Source organism: Falco cherrug, chromosome 8 (genome assembly GCF_023634085.1).
Source record: "Falco cherrug isolate bFalChe1 chromosome 8, bFalChe1.pri, whole genome shotgun sequence".
NCBI classification, from domain to species: domain Eukaryota; kingdom Metazoa; phylum Chordata; class Aves; order Falconiformes; family Falconidae; genus Falco; species Falco cherrug.
In genome coordinates, this window is record NC_073704.1 from 2,118,720 (window position 1) to 2,137,800 (window position 19,081).

General features: G+C 41.0%; 1 protein-coding gene across 1 annotated transcript in view; it reads left to right on the top strand.

Moving 5' to 3' along the window:
- HECW2 (HECT, C2 and WW domain containing E3 ubiquitin protein ligase 2) overlaps positions 1–19,081 on the top strand; it is a 176,318-nt gene that overhangs the window by 84,009 nt on the left and 73,228 nt on the right. The window contains exons 3-5 of the mRNA XM_055719209.1: positions 1,461–1,568; positions 13,685–13,779; positions 17,687–17,762. Coding sequence (XP_055575184.1) covers positions 1,461–1,568; positions 13,685–13,779; positions 17,687–17,762 — 279 coding nt within the window. The remainder of the gene's footprint in view (positions 1–1,460; positions 1,569–13,684; positions 13,780–17,686; positions 17,763–19,081) is intronic.

The following is a 19,081-nucleotide window of genomic DNA, read 5'->3' on the forward strand; positions in this document are numbered from 1 at the left end:
GTACAGGCTGCGCTAGCTGTGATTCAGTAAGAGTTCCTGTGCATGCGCTGAGATGAGCAGTCAGAAGGAAAAAGAGAAAGAGAAGCTTTACTGTAAGCTTTTATTTTTAAGATAAAATTAACAAAGCTGTGGTGTTATTCTTTCAGAAATAGCACTAAAATAAAGGTTGTTGAATGTAGGTGACAATTCTGTAATCTTATTTATGTGGGAGTTCTTACTGAAGTACAAAGAAAGCATGCTTGGATGGGTGGGAGCTTCAAAAAAACCCCAAAGTAGACTGAGTTCTTCGTGAAGTCTTTTTAAGATTGTAGAACACACTGTAATGAAATGTATGTAATGTATGTAATAAACCAGGATATTTTTCCTTTTTTTTTTTTTTTTTTTTTTTCATTTAAAACGAAGGGATATGAAGTACCGCTGGAAAGAATTAGGATGTTGTATTTGAGGTCACAGATATAACTGTCTAATTAATAAACAGCTGTCTACATGCACTTGTAAAACGTTATAATGCATACTGCCAAAGAACTTCCTTTACAAAAGAGTTACGTTGGATTTATGTCAGCTTCCTCTGTGTCATCATAACTAACCTTTGTGCCCTTTCAGGCAGCTTCTCACTGTGGTTTTCTTTCATTCTTAGTGTTCCGGATGCCTGAATACAGGCTGGTAAATAAAAAACAGACCCCAAGACCTGTGTTTGTTACTGCGAGGACAAATGGCTTAGTTCAAGAGGGGAGGGTACCGATACTGCTAAGCTGATCTGCAGACACTGTTTGCTTCTCCCTTCTCGTTTGAATGTATTTTGCTGAATCTCTTGTGTGTATCTTTGGCTTGCTAAGTGACAGTTCTGTGCTTTGAGCCTCTAACTAACTTGACTTCACTGATAGGGAATAATACTGTACCTGTCAGGAAACTGAAAGTGTTGAATATTTGGTGTATGTATAAAAATATTCTCGCCGGTTTCTAAAACACAGGAATGTAGTAAAAACTGAAGTCTTGATATCTCTCGTTGCAATTCCGTACTTCCTAGCTAGGAAATGAATGCTGAATTTTTACATCACAGAGCAGGATTGCTCCATAAAACAGTTTGGTAGCTCCGTGGTGAAGTTTCAATCAGCTATATGTTCCCAATAGCATCTCTGTTGAGTTAGGGAAGTTTTGGAATTTAATACTTTATCTTGGCAGGTCACGTCTTACAGGAAACCATATATTTGCTTTGGCTGTGTGTCAGTCTGCTCACTCTGCATAAATTGATCTAAGTATCAACTGTAAAAGAGAAGCCATTTATCTTTTGCCAGTTAGTTTGGTTTCTGTGTTGTTGTGTTTGGGGTTTTTTTTGTTGTTGTTTTTTTTTTTAATAATACAAGTCATTATTTGTTTCTAGGCCTCTTGAAACAGAAAACCAAGAAAACTACTACTATAAATACTACTTGACAAAGTATTTTTTTTCTTTCCTTTTTCAGATGAGAACTCTCCAGCCAATTTTTGGGATTCCAAGAATCGGGGAGTGACTGGCACGCAAAAAGGACAAATTGTATGGCGAATTGAACCTGGCCCCTATTTTATGGAGTGTGAGTACCTAGTTACCCAGTGCATATCCAAAGGCAAGCATGCCTTTGTGTCAGGGCAAATTAAAAGCGTGGCATTTGATACTCATTTCATCAGTCCCTCTGATAAATGTAACTAATTGATTGTATTGCTCTAAGGAGAAGCATTTTCTAGTGTGTTTGCTGGACATTAAAAAAATGGAGTTGAGCTTAGATGTACGTTTGTATTCTAAGGATGATCTTGGACAGCTTGCTTCAGTTTAAGGGAGGAAGAAATTGCCTTGTGCAATGTCATCCAGTATATATGCTTTGAAAGATGAAATCCCTTCCCAAGATGTTTAAAATTTCGGCTGGACAAACATTAGCAGTAAATGCACATGAAGGAAAATGTAATAAGCTAGTAGTACTTGCTAATGTTTGTTAGTATGAAGGTTAGATTTGTCTCTAGGAAGTGCCAGCCTCCTGTCCAGTTGCATCAGGATTTCACAGCTGAATTTTTGGTTTGCTGGGAAGTGCACTAGGCAGTTTTGAAATGTTGAGAGTCTCTGTGTGAGTGGCAGAAAAAATCTTCAGTTGAACTCCATAAGGAGTATTGGTAGCCAAACTTAAAATCGGCCAGCTATGTCACTCCTTTAGGCGACCAGGATTTATAGGAATTTAAGCCACTCTGCTGTGTGGTGGGTTTTTTTAAAATTTTTTTTTCCTTTGGGTTTTTGCCTTTTTTTCCTTTGGTTTTTTTTTGCTTTTTGATGAAAAGGAGCTATCTTACCATCTAACGTATATTATATATATATCTATATCTCCCCTAAAGAAATTGATATTCTAACCCTAGGATGTTGTGTCTGAGCTTGCTGGAAACTCTGATGTGCCAAGCATCAAAGTGGCAATCGGTACCAAAAGAGCTGTGAGCTGCTTTACCACCTGTTTAGCCTCACAGCAATGAATCTTCGTAAGTTAAAAAAAAAAATAAAATAAAAAATACTCCCACTCTTATTACTTTAGTGCATGCTGCAGTGCTTCTAACTGTAGGTCTTGGCAGAAGTTTTTATTCTAATTAACCGATATAAAAGCGATACACATATTTCAAGAGGTGTTGTATACGCTGTACTATAAATAATTTTCAGATCTTATTTGTAGAACTCATCATGGAATCTTGCCAGGTTACCCTATGCGTTATGCAGCACATTTCTTAAAAAAAAAAAAAAAAAAAAAAAAAAGACAGCAAGCTTTAATAGGAGAACATTAAATTAATTTTCAGGAGCTCATCACAGGAAAAAAATATTGAGCTGAAGATCAAGAAAATAATGAAGATCAAGATAATTAACTTTCCTGGTGCCAAAGACAGTGGTATATTAAAGCAGATCAAAATGTACGTTAGAAATGTTCATTGCCTCATCTTTCTTGTACGTATACTCTAATAGCATTGTTGCCAATGTGGGCAGTTTGACTTCAAGGATGTTTGTAGGATTTAGCTGGTTATGTGTTGCACCATAATGAATGGAGATGAGGAACATTCCTTATGAATGAAGAACATTTTCCATTCATGTGAGTAACCTAGACTAGTGCTTCAAGAACTAGAAGTTTTGACTTAAAATCAGCTGCGACCGACTTAGCATTTCACAATTAACTGCACTTTTCTTAACCAGCTGAAAGAGTGCAGGATATGCATTCTTTGGTCATGGTTAGCTTTACTAATGAATAGTTCTGCTGCCATACAATGAACTGGAGACAAGCAATTATGCAGCAGCTGAGAACTGTAAAGGAATATTTATGAGCATATGTTGCTATAGCATATAGTATAGCAGATAAATATACCACCAGTGACACTTGTGTTTCTAGTGAGAGGCCAAAAATTGCACTGAAACACTTCACTGAATTTCTGATTCCACTTTTTATACTAGAAGGCTCCACAGATCTGTGACCACATTTGCTCAGTAGAGCTTTATCTTGTGGCTTACAGGTGGTGAACTGACTCTGTTGCAACTACAGGCAGCTGCTTCACCCCCCACCCCCACCCCCTTTGTTTTTTATTCCTCAGATCACTAAATCACAGCTCAGGCAAACGCAGCAGGTGGCTGCACAGTTCAGGTGCGACTACAGCGTTAATGCCTCTGCGGTGTGGGAAGAGCCGTGCTGTCAGGGCTCTCGCTGTGCTCCGCAGACACTGCCACTGCCCAGCCTGTGCCCGCCACAGAGGCAAACTCAGCTCCCCTGTTAGCATCTTTCTCCTGCCATGGTGCTGATACAATTTGTGCTCAGTTTAGCACTGCCTGTGATGCCACTATCATAGCAGGGGAGCAGGAGGGAGAGGCAAATGGAGAGGCTAACATCCCTAGAAAATATGTGCCTGATTATTGAAGTTAAGGTATCTCTGATGCTTTAATCTGCCATTATTTTCCAGACTTTGGAAAGAAATCTACAGTTGTAGATTTCTTGTGTTTAGAAATACCTTTGCTAAGGGGCAGAGTATACCAGATAAAAGTCATGGTATTAGGGGTTTGTCATATTTACCCCTCACAGCAATGACATGCATCAGGCCATTAGCAACCTGACCGTGCTTCTCAAGGAATGAGAAGATCAACAGTGTTTGGGAGACCAGCATGGACAAAATGTGTAAATGGATCAATCTGAACTCAGCTGGAGGCTAATCACAGCACAGGAGTGCTGGCTGCATTGCAGCCTCCTGCTCTAAGTGGACTAACACTCCACCTGGTCAGCTGTGGTTTGTAAAGCGTGGTGTTGCTGTAAACTTTCAAAGGCAGAGATTTCACATATGTTGCAGGTAACCTTTTCCAGTGCTGCAGGATTGTTCCAGCTAAAAAGATTTCTCCGGTGCCCACTCTGAATGGCTAAAGCTTATATTTGGGGTCACTGCCCCTTTTAAAATCTGATAAACTGGGAAGAGTTGAGTTTATAATACTTGTCTTGCCCTAACCTCTTCTTCACCAGGCTAAACGAGGCCAGCTCCTTCAGCCTGTTCTTGTAAGTCATGTTTTCTCCATTCCATCCATCTCTGTAGCCCTCTGCTGTCCCCTCTCAATTTTCTCCATGCTTTTGAAGCTAGGCACTCAAATAAAGGCACTCAAATCTTCCTCACCACTACCAAGTAGAGGGGGACAGTAAGTTCCATCTATCTGCTGGCCACGCGCCTTCCAATGTAGCCTGTGAGGTGGTTGGTTGTGTTTGCAATGAGAGTGTGTGCTGGCTCTTACTGAACTCTGCGTCCATCCGGAGCCCAGTTCCTTTTCAGCAGGGCTGCAGCTTTGGGGACAGACCTTTCAGTGGGGGCTGTAGCAGTAGGAGAAAGAGTAATGGTTTTAAACTGAAAGAGGGCAGATTTAGATTAGATACTAGGAAGAAGTTCTTCACGGTGAGGGCGGCGAGGCGCTGGCACAGGCTGCCCAGAGCAGCTGTGGGTGCCCCGTCCCTGGGAGGGTTCAAGGCCAGGCTGGACGGGGCTGGGAGCACCCTGCTCTAGCAGAAGGTCTCCCTGCCCAGGGCAGGGGGTGGGACTAGGTGGTCTTTAAGGTCCCTTCCGACCCAAACCACTCTGTGATTTGCCAGTCTGTTCAGAGACCATAGTGATGCAGAGATTTGCAAGTCTCCCTCTTGAACATGACGACATTAGTGTTGACCCAGTCCTCCTGGTATTTATTGCTCATGCTCCGACATGTAGAGAAGCTCCAGCAGGCTGGTGGTAAGCTGGGTATATAACTGAGTTAGAGCTGGGCTTATGTCACTCCAGGGTTTTCTGGCTTGGAGCTGTTTCATTTTTGGAACACAGGTGATGCTTAATTGCCACCACCTATCATGCTATACCTGCATGATTGGCAGGCTCCCTGCTCTACCGATACATAAGGAGAGAAGAGGGATGTTTGCTGCGAGCATGAGAAGCCTTGAACCAGCTCTGGCAATGAGAACTGACGATGCGTGGTAACAGTTACACTTAGTAACTACAGTAATCCGTCAGGATTTGCAGTCAGAACTGGCCTGAAGTTGTCTGTCTCTTTGGCAAGGAAAGGAACAGGAGTTACTAATGTTGGATGGTGGGTTGAGATCACTCGGTGTTCATGTTATCCCAGGAACTGGTTGTGTCTTTTCCCTAGCAGTGTTGGAACTTAGAGACATGAGAGATCTTTTCACCAGCAATGTGACATCTCTGTAGGGCAAAGTGCAGAGGATGATAGCTTTGCTAACAAGCCATATGCAAATGAATCTCATGCAGAAGGAGTATTTTCATTTTAATTGCATTAATGTTAATCGGTGGGAGTCAGCTAGACTGGGTCTCAGGTTCTTTCGGCAGTTCTCATATTTGTATCTTTTAAGAAAAGCATATTGTGCCTTGATTTGGGGAGCTGTTTTTCCATGAGTGTAATTGTAAACTTATTAATAGTTTCACTGAGGTCTGTGGAATTTGTGCTTATGTTTAAAGGTATGCCTTGGATAAGCATTTTTCTGAGTTTCGTATTACTGTGTATCTGCAGTCTTCTGACTTAATTTTCTAGTCATTCTGATTATTCCTCTTAAATTCCCTCCCTATGGATTCAGCATCTCTTATTTCCCAAGCAACTAACGCGTAAAGGCATAGTCTGCCATCTGCTCTATTCAGATCAAGCAACCTGCAGAAAGAAGGGCAGGGAGAGCCTCATCATCTTCATACTAAAACCAGACATTAATTGATCCAAAGCATCCAAAAATGAGCAAAACAGGGATGATCAAAGAAAACTCTGACTTGCTTTAGACAAAAATCAACACAAAAAATTTCTGTAGACTCTACCCTGAGAAGGGAGAATCAAAGGAATGAACAATGAAATAATGAGAAATTTAATGTGTTCCAGAAATGCAAGCAAGCTCTGAGGGGAGTGGCTGAGGGAGGGGACGAAGGGAAGAATATGCGAAGGACAAAGAAAATACTTGCAAAGTATGATGTCCAGCTCACCATCACAAACAGCTGGTGTCCTTAAGCTGTCACCTCGAGACAAAGTGAGTGGCTCTGAACTGCCGAGCCAGCCAGTATGGAGGCAGGTGTTCCTCTTGCTTTTCACTGGGGAGGAACAGAAGTGTCACGTAAGCATGAAAGAGAACTCAGTCATTTTAGAGATTCAAGAAGGTGAATTTGAGCATCCATACGCCTGAGATGCCGTTTCTGTACTCATGTAGTAGAGGTGGCTTCAAAGCGTCCTGTGCTAGGCTGACTAAAATGTGGGGGAAGGAAAACAGTGACTCGCTACACAGCTCCCTCAAGTTGTTTGCTGTGTAAATTACAGAAGGATTGCTAAATATGGCCACAGCTCCACAACCATCCTTCCATCCAGAAGTTTTCATCCTTTTCCTGTTAAAGGAAAGGACAAGTTCAAGGAGGAGTATTCTGAGCAGTTGGCAATAGTGCAAAGGTGCAACATAGCTTAATGTTTTCCTATTTGGTATGGTCATCTGGTATTTAGCGTGGCATCAGACTGTTCGGGTCCTGAAAAGTATGTCAGGACCTTTAGTCTCTGGTGCAAGAGAAGCTGCAGTTGCCCCAGGAGTGATTTTAGATGGGGGAGTGTTTCTCGGTGTAGCGGTGTGGGAGCTTGGGATGGCAGGGACTCCCTTTGGGGCATTGTGGCGGAACGGAGATGGTGACATTCCTTATGGAGAACAGAGCTAGCAGAAAGATGGAGTGAAATGATCCATGGAAAGGCTGGTGACAGAAAAAGCATGTGAAAGGAAGCATGGGTTTTATGAAGACTGCTTGATAAAAGCTGCTGCTCATTTACAAACTGCAGCTTCTGAGTCAGTTTTCTGCAGCATAGGGAAGGACGGGTCGTGTTGGAGGTGCTGTGGGAGGGAGATGGAGTATAGTGCAGTCACCATCAGAGTAGCTGGGGCTTATACACTTCCATATGCAAAGTCCCCAGAAGTTAAAAGCCATACGTGTTCTAGGGCATAAACCAGGCTAGGGGCTGTTTTCTGCCGCTGGGAACAAGTCACAAAGCTGTCCTGTTGCAAGTGAGGTTTTGTGTGGAGTTCTCCATGTTCAGTCCCTGCATCCACGAAATTAAAACTTCTGCAAAAATGGTGTATTGAGACTGAAACTGCCGTACTTTGTAGCTAGCAGGGTGGACTCCCACCTCCCATCTTTGTTAAAAAAGCTAACATATGCTGACGGGGAAAAAAATCAGTTTAATAATTGATGTGCTTTCAGCTTTTAAGGGCTGCTGTAGCAAAGAGTTGTTACTAGATATATGAGCACAATTTAGTATTTTTAGTGGTTTTGACCAAAATCTCAGTGTTATTATTGGCTCTTCTGTTAACATAATGCATTATTTATATCCATTCTTTATTTTTTTTTAATCATTTAATTTAATTTCTGTGAAGGTCACGGTTTTCTCACATGGAATTGTTCTGAGCCTGGAACACTCATCTGTGTAGTGCCCTGCAACCAGCGCCCGTTCAGTGCTGTCTGGGGACTCATGGTTATTGTCCCTACCCTATTTATAAACACATTCACTGAGTTAGAAATACTACTTTTATTCTTCTGCTATTTATATCTGTTGTCTCTTAACAGCTATTTTTGAGTATCACAAATAACTGAAACAGGATTGGGTCTTGTATGTTTTGCACTTGTGGCAAGCCTTGTTGACTTCCTTCGGCACATACTACCCCCAATGTTTCTTCTTAAAGGTTAGATTACAATTAAATGCTTTCCAAACTGGAATATAATAGGCAGCGCTCGTGGCTGTAAGTAAGAACGTCTCGGAGTGGGGCTGGCGGGGATAGGTGGGCTCTGTTACCTGAACAACCATTTGTCCAAGCAGTTTCCTTTGAGGCAGGTTAGATAACGAGACACCACTGGGACATTTTCTGTTGCTGATCCTGGTTTAAAAATCTTTCTGTAAGCCATCTTAAGTCGCTTTCTAGGTTTGGTTGGTTTCTTTCTTTTTCTTTTTTCTTTTTTCTTTTTTTTTTTTTTCCTGCCCAGTAAGTTCTATGATATACCTGCTGAGAGAGACAGCAAGTACTGGGAGGCAGCTGGCTTTGGTGGTTGTGTTCTGCTGCTGTGTTTGCTACTTCCCAGTAGGAAGTAATCGAGGTATGTGGTTAAAGTGATGCAGAGAATAGAATGCTGAATGTCCAAACAAAAAGGTTGCGTTCGCTTAACTGGCATGCTAAGGAAAAGGAATTCAACTGGCAGGATGTGCAGAGCACTTCTAAATCCTTCAGCTGTTGATGAGATGTTTGGGTTCAGCTGGGAAAAGTCAGGTTTTAACCCAGTGCCTTTCCTTGGATTGTATCTCCCTTTATAGCTTTGTAAAGCCTGAATGTGAGTGACTTAATTCGTTAGAGTGATAAAGTCTTCTGGAATAAGTTTTGTGGAACATGATCTCATATTTTTCAGGTAAGTTAGTGGCATCAGCTTTTTCTTCATTGAATGTTGGAGGGCATATGATTATATCTGCAGAGCGCCGTGGATTCAGCCCAGGTAACTTCTGGCATCTAGCTGCGGTGGCCAGGAAGTATTAGCTGCTGTGCCGGTTCCATGTCATTAAGCAGGAGCACTGTTCACCTCCGCAGACTTGTAACCCAGCCAGGATTTGACTTGTCCTTTGGAGGTGTCTCTGCCCATCCCTTCTCAGTGGAGCGTGGGGAGAGTCCGCCTCTAACACAGGCGTTTCATTTGACTAGGGTGTATCTGGAGCAAAATGTTTTTACAGTGAATGCATTTGTTTTCCTGAATTATCAGTCTTCTAGAAAGAACGCATTCTTCCAGAATTACGTTCATGTCTTTATGTATTCCAAGTTCATGTATCTTTCTATCTTAAAGCAATTTTTTGCTGGGCAAAGTTAAAGGCAGTTAAAGTGGAGGACTTGGGGGAATTAGCGATGTTTTAAAAAGAAGCTGTTATTTGGTGTAAGCTGATCTCTCTTATTGAAGAAGCAAGAGTGTGTGGTCCGTAGGGGGAAGTACAACCCTGTAATGTCATGCAGGAGTTCTTTTGAAATTCAAATGTCAGTGTTTGAGTCCCAGAAACCTTTGTTAATTCCAACACTTTTATGTAATGGATCTGAACTATGGTTATAAAATGATAACAGCTATTGACTTTTAAAGGAGATTATGGTTTTATGGAGTGTTCGGTTTAATTAACATATATATCACTTTTTATATGGCTGTGTGATAACTCTTAAAGAATCATAGATACCCCAATTTCATTTTTGTCTAATTTTTAAATGAAGAAGTAATTTCTTGTGGCCTGTGTGATATCTGGAGGAATGTCAATGACAATGGAGTGTGTGGTGTCAAGAACGCAGGTCTAGGTACAGTAATTTTTTCCTTCCATGAATTAAAATACTTTTTCTTCTGAAATGTCATATTTTTCTTTAATGAGACAGCAAATAGCCCTGTGCTCAGGTACAGATGTCTTTCCCTTGCTGGATTTACTGCTATGAACTTTTCCATTACCGATCACATACAAGGCAAGCTAATTAACTTCTTGAGAGAAGTAGGAAAGAAAAAAGAAGTGCAGGTTTTGCCCTGAAGGAAACATATATAAGCAAGGTGGCAGGAGAAGTGAAAGAAACTAGGAAAACTCAAGGCGACGCATGCTGTGGTGCAGTTTATATTATTTACATTGTGCAGTTTATATATTGAACAGTTCAGAGAAGCCTTTGTATCAATATGGTGTTGAACTCAACTCTAAATATTAAAGTCCTGTTTGCAGATAATTGAACTTTCTGTTTCTGAAGAGGTCTGTGTCTTTATGGGGCCTTAGTTACAGGTGGTAGGCTGAGATGTGTTCTACCAGGAACAGCCACAGATACCTATTTTCGATTTATTTGGAGCTCAGGAATCCATCAGTCATCAAGAAAATACTGTTCTAATCCACATTTTTTTCTGGTAACACAGTACAAGAAATGTCAAGAAGCTAGATCCTGAGCTGTTTGGAACTGACAGGATTCCTCTGAGTTTTCTTCTGCTGTTAAGTATTAACTGCAGTTTCTAGCATTTCTAGCCACGAAAAGAATTACTTAGTTGTCTCTGGCCCTGTGAAGGGATTGTATTCTTGCTGTGTACCAGATCCAGTCTTGCAAACCCATATTCACTTTGGCAACATCTGCATGCATGTGATGGATAGCCGCCCATTTTTCAATTTCATGCTGCATTTCAAGCACGGCGTCTCTTGTGTTAATCCCGCAACACAATGCTAACAGCAGGGCTGCCATTCCTGTGTGCAGTGCTGTATAAAGCCCAAACTAAATCAGTGTTGCTCCTGTTGGGAAGTGGGAGGAAAAGTCTTCATGACAGGTTTTCAAATGCTGATTTTTCTGATTATTTTTAGCAATTAGTCCTGAAGGTTGTTTTTTTGGTTTTTGGGGTTTTTTTTAATTTAGTTTATATGGAAGGGGTCGCCAGATCTGTTTCTTGAATAAATATTTGTTTTCTTCTATCACCAGCCACATACAGGTATTGAAATGTTCATAGAAAACATTGAGGGAAAGAAATCTCAAAAAAGCTGGGAGCTTTGCATTTCAGCCTTTAGGGGAATGTATCTGTCAGTGTACTGAGACCATACAGCAAACTACTGTCCACCATCACGTTATGGACTCTCTGAGGATAGAAGCGGCAGCTTTTCAATGCTAGGTTCTTGTCAGAAGTCACAAATTGAAAGAAGATAGTGACAGTAGACTGAATAAACATCAGCTCCAGAAACTCTCTGAAAAACAAAGTTTGGGTCACGCTAAGGTTGAGCAATGTAGCTAGAAAGCAGAAGTCTCTGTGGAATCATTTGTCTTACCATGCTCTCATGTAGTCGTCTGTTCACAGTGTGGTTGAGGCGCCCAGGGTTTGAGTCCTGGTTACTTAATATGTGCGTTTTAAAGTGGGGAGAGTCCAGCACTTGGTATAAATCCTGCCAACTTTTGCAAGTGCTGAAACTCCAACTCTGAGCTAGAAATTCTGGTGTGTCTGTTTGGCTGTAAGCATTGTTGGTAGGTCAGCAGAATTGCTCAGTTTAGGAAGAACCTGCGGGTCCTGACCCCTAATGTTTAGGTCTGATAAACCTTTGTAGGTAATCAGAAATCCTGTTTGCATACTGAATTTTGGTGTAAAGCTGGTGTTAAATGGAGCGTGTTTTGACTGTGTGTGAACTCAGCTGTGAGGAGGAGGAAGTGGGATCAGCAGCTCCTCCACCTCCTAAATCCCTGGAGGCACTGTCAGCCAGACATTTGTCTTTGAAGGGTAGTTCTGAGGTGCCTGCTCTTTGTTCTGGGAGGAAGATAGTAAATAAATGTTGGCCTATAACTGCAGCAAATTTAAAAACAAATAAATAAATAATCCTTTTGGGCTGAGCAGACTTGCAGGGTGGATTTCTGATCCTTCTGAGCAGGGATAAGTGGGTATTTTATCTTGCAGATGAAATACCTCAGCCCTCAGGGAACATGCCGTACGTGTCTCAAAACCTTATACAAAACATTGCAGTTCTCTGCTTCAGGAGTACCGACGTGTTGTTGAACCAAGTCAGAGGAGCTGAACTGCCAAGACTTTCATGCACATCCTCTGTTCTGAGCTGGCCGCCGTGATTTCTGCCTGCCTGTGGCCATTTCTGTACCCAGAGGTAACCCTTATCAACCTCACACAGAAGAGTTACCCCAATGGAAAAGAAAACCAGAGGCATTGTTCCAGACAGGGAAAATCCCACAGGATCAAGGGCAGCCATAATTATAGCTGTTCTGCTGGGCTGGAAGAGTGCAGAGGAACAGTGGATGTCAGGCTTTGGTCAAACATAATGCCCTTTCATTTGCAGTAAATGCAGTTTAGCAAACAAAACTTCATTCAATGGAACCAGAAATACGGTATGTTTACCCTTCCTGTGTTCCAGTGCAGAACGTTCCAGCTTCCTTCAGATGTGTCATGCAACTTCTTCCAAAGTCTGACAAGAATCATCCTAGTAGAAAATGTCTCAGTAAGCCTTTTTCATAGCCGATTATATTGAAATAGTAACAAATACAAGCTGCAGAACTAGGTAGGTTGCTTGTCTTTGTCTGTTTAGTAATGGAAGGACCCAGCACACAAAGTGGAGATAACGAGCTGCTCTGTTCTTAATTTCCTGTTTAAGTATTTCTGAAGATGAATCATTGACTGATGGATCCTATTTGTATAAAACCAGCTTTCAGGAGTACACTGACCAATGTAATAACAGCTTTCCACCATGATCAGCCATACTTGCATCTCCACTCCTACCAGAACGTCAGTATATCGGTAGGGCTAACGGCCAAACTTTTAGAACTTGTGTTTTGTTGTATTTTATCTCAACCTCAAGTTGTGCCTGTTTACTCTCTTATTTTACCAGGATCAGGGGTATTTTTCGTTTGACAAACTAAACGGTAGTAAAAGGTTTGAAAGGTCACGCAGAAAGGGAAATTTTACCAGTTGGGATCTGCAGGAGTTAATACAAAATACAGTATTTTTAGACATTTTCATCGGTGGTTTGAAATCCATCTACATATATAAGGCTGTAGAGATCTCCTGTGTGTGTAAAATGTGTAAAAAAATCTCCATTTTCATATGATTAAATAATTTAGGAATAAAGCATACGTGCAATTATTTTTTGATTTGCAAATTACAAATCTGCTGGAAAAGAGCAATCCACAATAACCCTATTATGTTAAAATGAACTTGTCTTCAGAGATCAATAATGATCTCATTTCTTTCCCTCTGGGTGCGTATAAAACATACAAAAATGGCTTTGTGTGAACTGTAGCTTGTGAATACTTGGACATTTCTTATCCAGTAGTGACCATGGACATCTCACTACAAGAACTGGGAAGAAATGAAAAAAATGATCTCTTGTTTTTTTTACCGCCTGAGCAGAAATGTAGTTAAAATTAATGTTTTTTAAAAAATAATAAATGGCAGCTTTTACCAGCTCTTTAGCTGAACACTATTCAGACTTTTTAAGACAGGTTTCCAGTTTTCTACGGGTTGAAAGAAAATATAGCTCAGTTACAGTGTGTGCTTTTATAATGAAGGTGTCTCAGTCACTGCCCAAACTCTGCAAACAGAAGTGAATTATGACTGTGTGCACGTGTTCCTTTCATTGTCTCTCTTTTGCCTAAGGTCACTTATGAAGCGTTTAATACGGTTTTTGTTTTGTTTTCAGCTGAAATAAAGATCTGTTTTAAATACTACCATGGTGTTAGTGGAGCCCTCCGAGCTACTACTCCATGTATCACTGTGAAAAACCCGGCTGTGATGGTAAGTTTAGCCTGTTTGTTCATTTTATTTGTATAAGATTATAATATTAACTCTCAGACAAACCTATCAATATAAGTATCCTAGTTCTACCATTTTTTTGCAAAAAATTATATTGCCTGACAAAAAGCACCAAAATTGAGAAACACTTTTCATGGTTTTGTGGTGTTTGTGGTAAAATAACAGTAAAAAGTCCACAGCCTAAATGAAATCTTTTGTGCTGAGAATTTGATTTTGCTTGCGTTCAATTTTGAGGCTTACAGTTCACTGCAATTTAACACCAAAATAGAAATTTTTCACATTGGTTATATAACTCAAACTGAATCTTTATCAGAAGTCTCTGTTTCTTCTAATTTGTTAATATTAGAAATGAAACTGTTGTGGAGATAGCAATTGTTACTATAAAAATGAAACTGGGACAAAACTCTGTTCTTACAAAAATTACTTTATTTTTTATGTTTATATACCATTGGAATTTAGTAAGTCTGTGACCACGGAGAATTACTGTGTTGCAATCCTTTTGTTATGGGACTTTTTCTGTTGAAACACTAAAAGTTGTATGGGTTTATTTTTTTTTCAGTTTAAATATGTAGTGGAAGAAGAACCTTCCAAACTTGCATCCAGGTGCTGTTGGTGGAAATAATTTATCTAATAGGCTAGCTCTTCAGCTGACGTGAGGGCTCACAGTGCATTTGCTTCAGTGATACTAGCTGCCAAATATTTAAGATCACATCTGTCGGGATGGTGTCCTGACAACTGCAGCACTGAACAAGAGCAGAAGTTATTCAGACTAAATAGCCTTTATTCTGATCCTGTACTTCTGCATTGTGCATTATATACAAGTGCATGCTATGGCTAAACAATACGGTATGTGCTATGCTAGACTTTGTATCTCATTGTACCAGATGTTTTTCTTTCTCTTAGAATTTCAGACCTAGGTGATAGCATCATTTAATTGTTGCCAGATCTCCAAGATGTGACTATGAAGAATAGGGTTTTGCAGCAGGCATGTGGACTCTTGATATTTTACAGAAGAAAATGTGTTACAGTTAATGAACTTGACAGCCACTGTCTTTAATACCAATTTATAAACTAAAGACAGGAAGGTAACCTGATTTTGAACAAAGGAAATAATGCATCGCAAAATAACCCTTAAAATGGGCTATGAGCTGCACTGTGTCGCTGAGAAGGAGCATGATTATGTTGGATGGAGAAATCATTTGAACTTCTGTGTTTTCTTGACCTTGTCATACAAGCCACCAATATTTTTGAGATTTGTTGCACAGAAGGAAATCTAAACTTCTGTCCCTGAACATGCATCTGTTCACTTGGCAGCTACCTGAATTTCAGAGTTACTGGTTAATCTGGAGGGGTTAACAGGTTGTCGCTATTTAAATTTCTTTCCTTTGGAAGGTAAGGCAGGGCCCTGGCATTGTGCAGAATTTATACACCTGCTAGAAGGTGTAATTTCATAGAAACATTTCTGTGCTAACAGTACGGACTTCCAGTAATAGTGAGCTCTCAGTTTCCCTGGTGAGAATGTCATGTTGACAGCTTGGATGAGTCTTGCTAAAAATATAATTTTGGGTTAGTTATATGGAACTACAGCTGTTGTTAAATGTTAATACCTCACACCATCTTCATGGTTTCGGAGTTAAGTACTGTGCAGTAGAGAATACCTTGTTCTCTTGGCACTGGTTGTGTCTGTAGTTACCGAACAGCTGTTGGTGGAGGTGGTAAGAGTCATGGGATGCCCCACTCCCTTGTTTTAAGCTGCAGCGAATTACCTGCTTGCTTGGATCGTTCTGCGGTTTTGGTTTATGTGGTTTGGTGGGAGACAGGTTTCTGGTTTTCCTCACGCTGCCGGCGTAGCACACCAGGCATTTCAGTGCACCTTTGTTTTGGATAAGCAACTAACGTTCTGTTGTGTTCATTTGAACTAGTGGGAATACGGGCCCTGATCTGGCATTAGAAACGCTGCGTTACACCAGATGAGGTAGCCTTTGCAGGGCAACAAACAGTGCGTATATGCTGGGGTGAAGTTTTGTACTTGGTGCAGAAAGAAATGAAATTGCTGTTCAGACCACAGTGGGACAGGGAAAGGTTATATAGTGAAACCAAAGTACTAGGGAGCACTGTTACAATTAATTTGATTATAACTGACTTGTGGACAAATCCTGTTTTCTGTAAAATGAAGCAATGACTAGCAATGCAAACAAGGTTATTCAAATGGAGTCGGTGATGCAGCAGGAAAACAGGTGTAGAATGAGGAAGGCCTCTTTGCTTTCAACAAGAAAACAATGCATGTTAGAATAAGCCCAAAAGAGTAAACTGGGATATATGGCATTCCTCTGGCCTCGCCTGGGCAGCATCACCGTCCCAGGGGGACGCGCCCCTTGCTGCTTCCAGGGAATCCGTCTGTAGATGAAGAGATGCGGATCCCAATGGAATTAACCCATTGCTTTTGGTGCCCTCAGAATTTTACTATCAGCTGTCACCGCTTACGTATCCCTTTAAAGTGGCTGGCGTAGCAGCGTGGTGCTGGGTGGGAAATGGGTCGCTTCGAGTGCGTTGGTGAGAAGTGTCTGGCCCTGAGGATGGGGGTGCGTGGAGGAGCCAGCAGTGGGGGGACCGGGCTGACTGGCGGGCCGCGGTGCTCGCTGGCACAGGGTGCTCCCTCACAGGGCTGCGGCGGGCCGGGGGGATGTCAGGCCGCAGCGTCACTGCTCTGCCTTCACCGCTTGGCTCCTTGTTACGTATGCAGTGTTCCAGTTGTGAGTGCCACAGGAGAAATTCCCAGTGTTTGCCAATTCCGATGAGACATCAGCGTGATTGCTGTTTGTTGTGGGAAGCTTTTGAAAGCTAACGGTATTAAATAGCTTAAAGCGATATAGAAGGGAATCATTACGGTTTCGGTTGATGCAAGTGAGTTCCTTGCGGCTACCACAGCTCCAGAGTCATTGATCAGTCGGGTAACTTCAGGCTGCTCAAGACTGCTTTACATACTTAGTCTATGCACACAGGTGTGGGAGTTTTACTCAGCCTGGGTTTTTTAATTGTTCAATAGATCAGGTGGCCAATACTGATCCCCGGCGCGGTGTTTGGCTGAAGCTTGCCCATCAGGCTGTGTCACCTCTTCTGGATGGGAGTGAGTGCAGTGCCTACCTGGAGAACCATTTGATTTTAAAGATAGCTCCAGTCATGATAGGTTATTCACCTGGGTGCATGTGTCTGTCTTGAAAGACAAATTCTTCTGCTAATTGAAAGAAGTAGACATTAATAAGACAATAATACTTGAACTTTTTATTTTGAAGTAGTGCTTTACCTGATGAGGGATTTCAGTAGAAACCAAACCTGAAAATCTGTGAAGCGTAAGCTTTTAGACGATATTCATGTTTAGATGTTCGATGCACTTTTCTATTTAGAAGGAGATTTTGTTTGTAGATCTGGAGGTTTTTGTTAGTCTCTCTTTGATCCCTTTGCTTTTTTTTTTTTTTGTTGCACAGTAAGTTATCTCTTTGTGGAAAGTCAGAAAAGTCGCATATGCCTGTCACTGGCCAGCTCAGTGCTTTGGTATGCATTACCAGCTCATAGTGTTGATTATATTTTACAAAAGGGAAATCTGTAAGAAAATACAGTCTCTTTTTCTCCCATGAATAGTGTCTGCACGTGAATTAGCCTACACATCTTCTGTTTGGAAGATTCCAAGTCCTGGTGTATTAGTACAGTGTGGCATAAATAGTAGATACTTTCCTAGAAACAAATGCCATAGCTCTGCGTGTCTGTGGTCACAGGCAGTAGCTGATCATGCATGCTGCCTTACAATTGCATTATCAACCTCAAGCATGTCCAAAGCAATCAAAAACTTTGGTATATTTCTATTTTTTATTTTTTTTTTCCTCCTCTTCAGATGGGAGTGGAAGGCACAGATGAAGGTGCTTCTGGAGCCCAGCAGTCTAGAAAGTTGGTCAGCTTTACCCTGTCAGGTAAAAAAAACCCACCACATGGTGTTTTAGAAATTACTGTTAAACAAAAAATAAATTGCAGTTTTAAATAACATCAAAGATGGAATGCTTTTCTTCATTAGCCTCTGTAGGAGCACACTCTAGTGGCTTGAAAGATGTTATTTCTTTAGAACTTTTGTTGAAAACAAACCAGAATCATGAATCTCCAGGAGTGAAAGGAACAGATATGATGGATCCTAGCGTGAAAAATTTGGAGAAATTTCCAGTTTTCACAAGGGACAGTTCCTGAGTTGAAGAGTGGAAAAATTCACCTCTAAATAAAATGCAAGCTGCTTCCACCACTCTGAAGCAGTAAAATGCAATAGCTGCGAATGGTGGTTTAGGAGGGGGAAAAAAAATATCTTTACTTGTAACAGAGCTAAGCTGTTACTGCAGGAAAATAGCTGCAGCGATAACAGTCTACCAGCTTCACTTGTTTTGATTAGCACTTTATTCCACAGGAAGTCTTGTGTGAGACTAAAGCATATTCAGCTTGAGCAAAGACAGAAAAAAAATTGCTTCTGAATCTTGAAGAGCTGACAGATTTAGAGATTGTAGGGGTAGAGCAGAAAAAAAACCCCACTTTTTGAAATAATCTTTCAGCAGTTACCTGGGATCTGGCTGATAGGTTGTGTAGACTCACATAGAGTAGTATGAAAAAAACTCCCTGAATTCTGAAAAAGCGGTTGTCTTTAGTGTAAGTTTGTGGCTCACACCTGAGGAGTCCCCTAAATTAATTTTGGAAGGCATGTTGATTGATAGGTTTGCAACATATTTCCCAGGACATTTTTTGGTTGCTCAGTTGCGTGTGCACAGTTGTCGCTTTTAAGGGCAATTACTCTTTATTTCATGGTATTTCTGCTGTGTGGCTTGATTTTGAAAATTGAGTAGGATTTTTTTTTTTTTTTTTGGTTGCTTTACTGAAATCACAGGTGTGGCATTTCATTTTAGTGCAGTGAGTTTTGCCTGCATGTATAAACTGCTCATCTAAGTACGTATGTGCCAGTTGCATTAGTCATGAGGACTGCACGCAGCATGTTGGAGTACCTAGTGAAGAAACACAACGATCTTGTGCTTCAGCAAACCTAAAAAGAGAAATTTAAGTTTATGATGTTAATGTTGTATACAAAAATACCTCTTTCTTTTTGTTCTTGTTGAAGCTTGAGCTACTGTTGAAGTCGTTAGGCGTGAGAATATGCACCTGAGGAAATGACTATTTATTGTTGCAAGTTGCAAGGGCTGTAAAACTGAGCTTTCCCTAGGAAGAAAGCATTTTCAGAAAACTTTGCCTCCTTTGATGC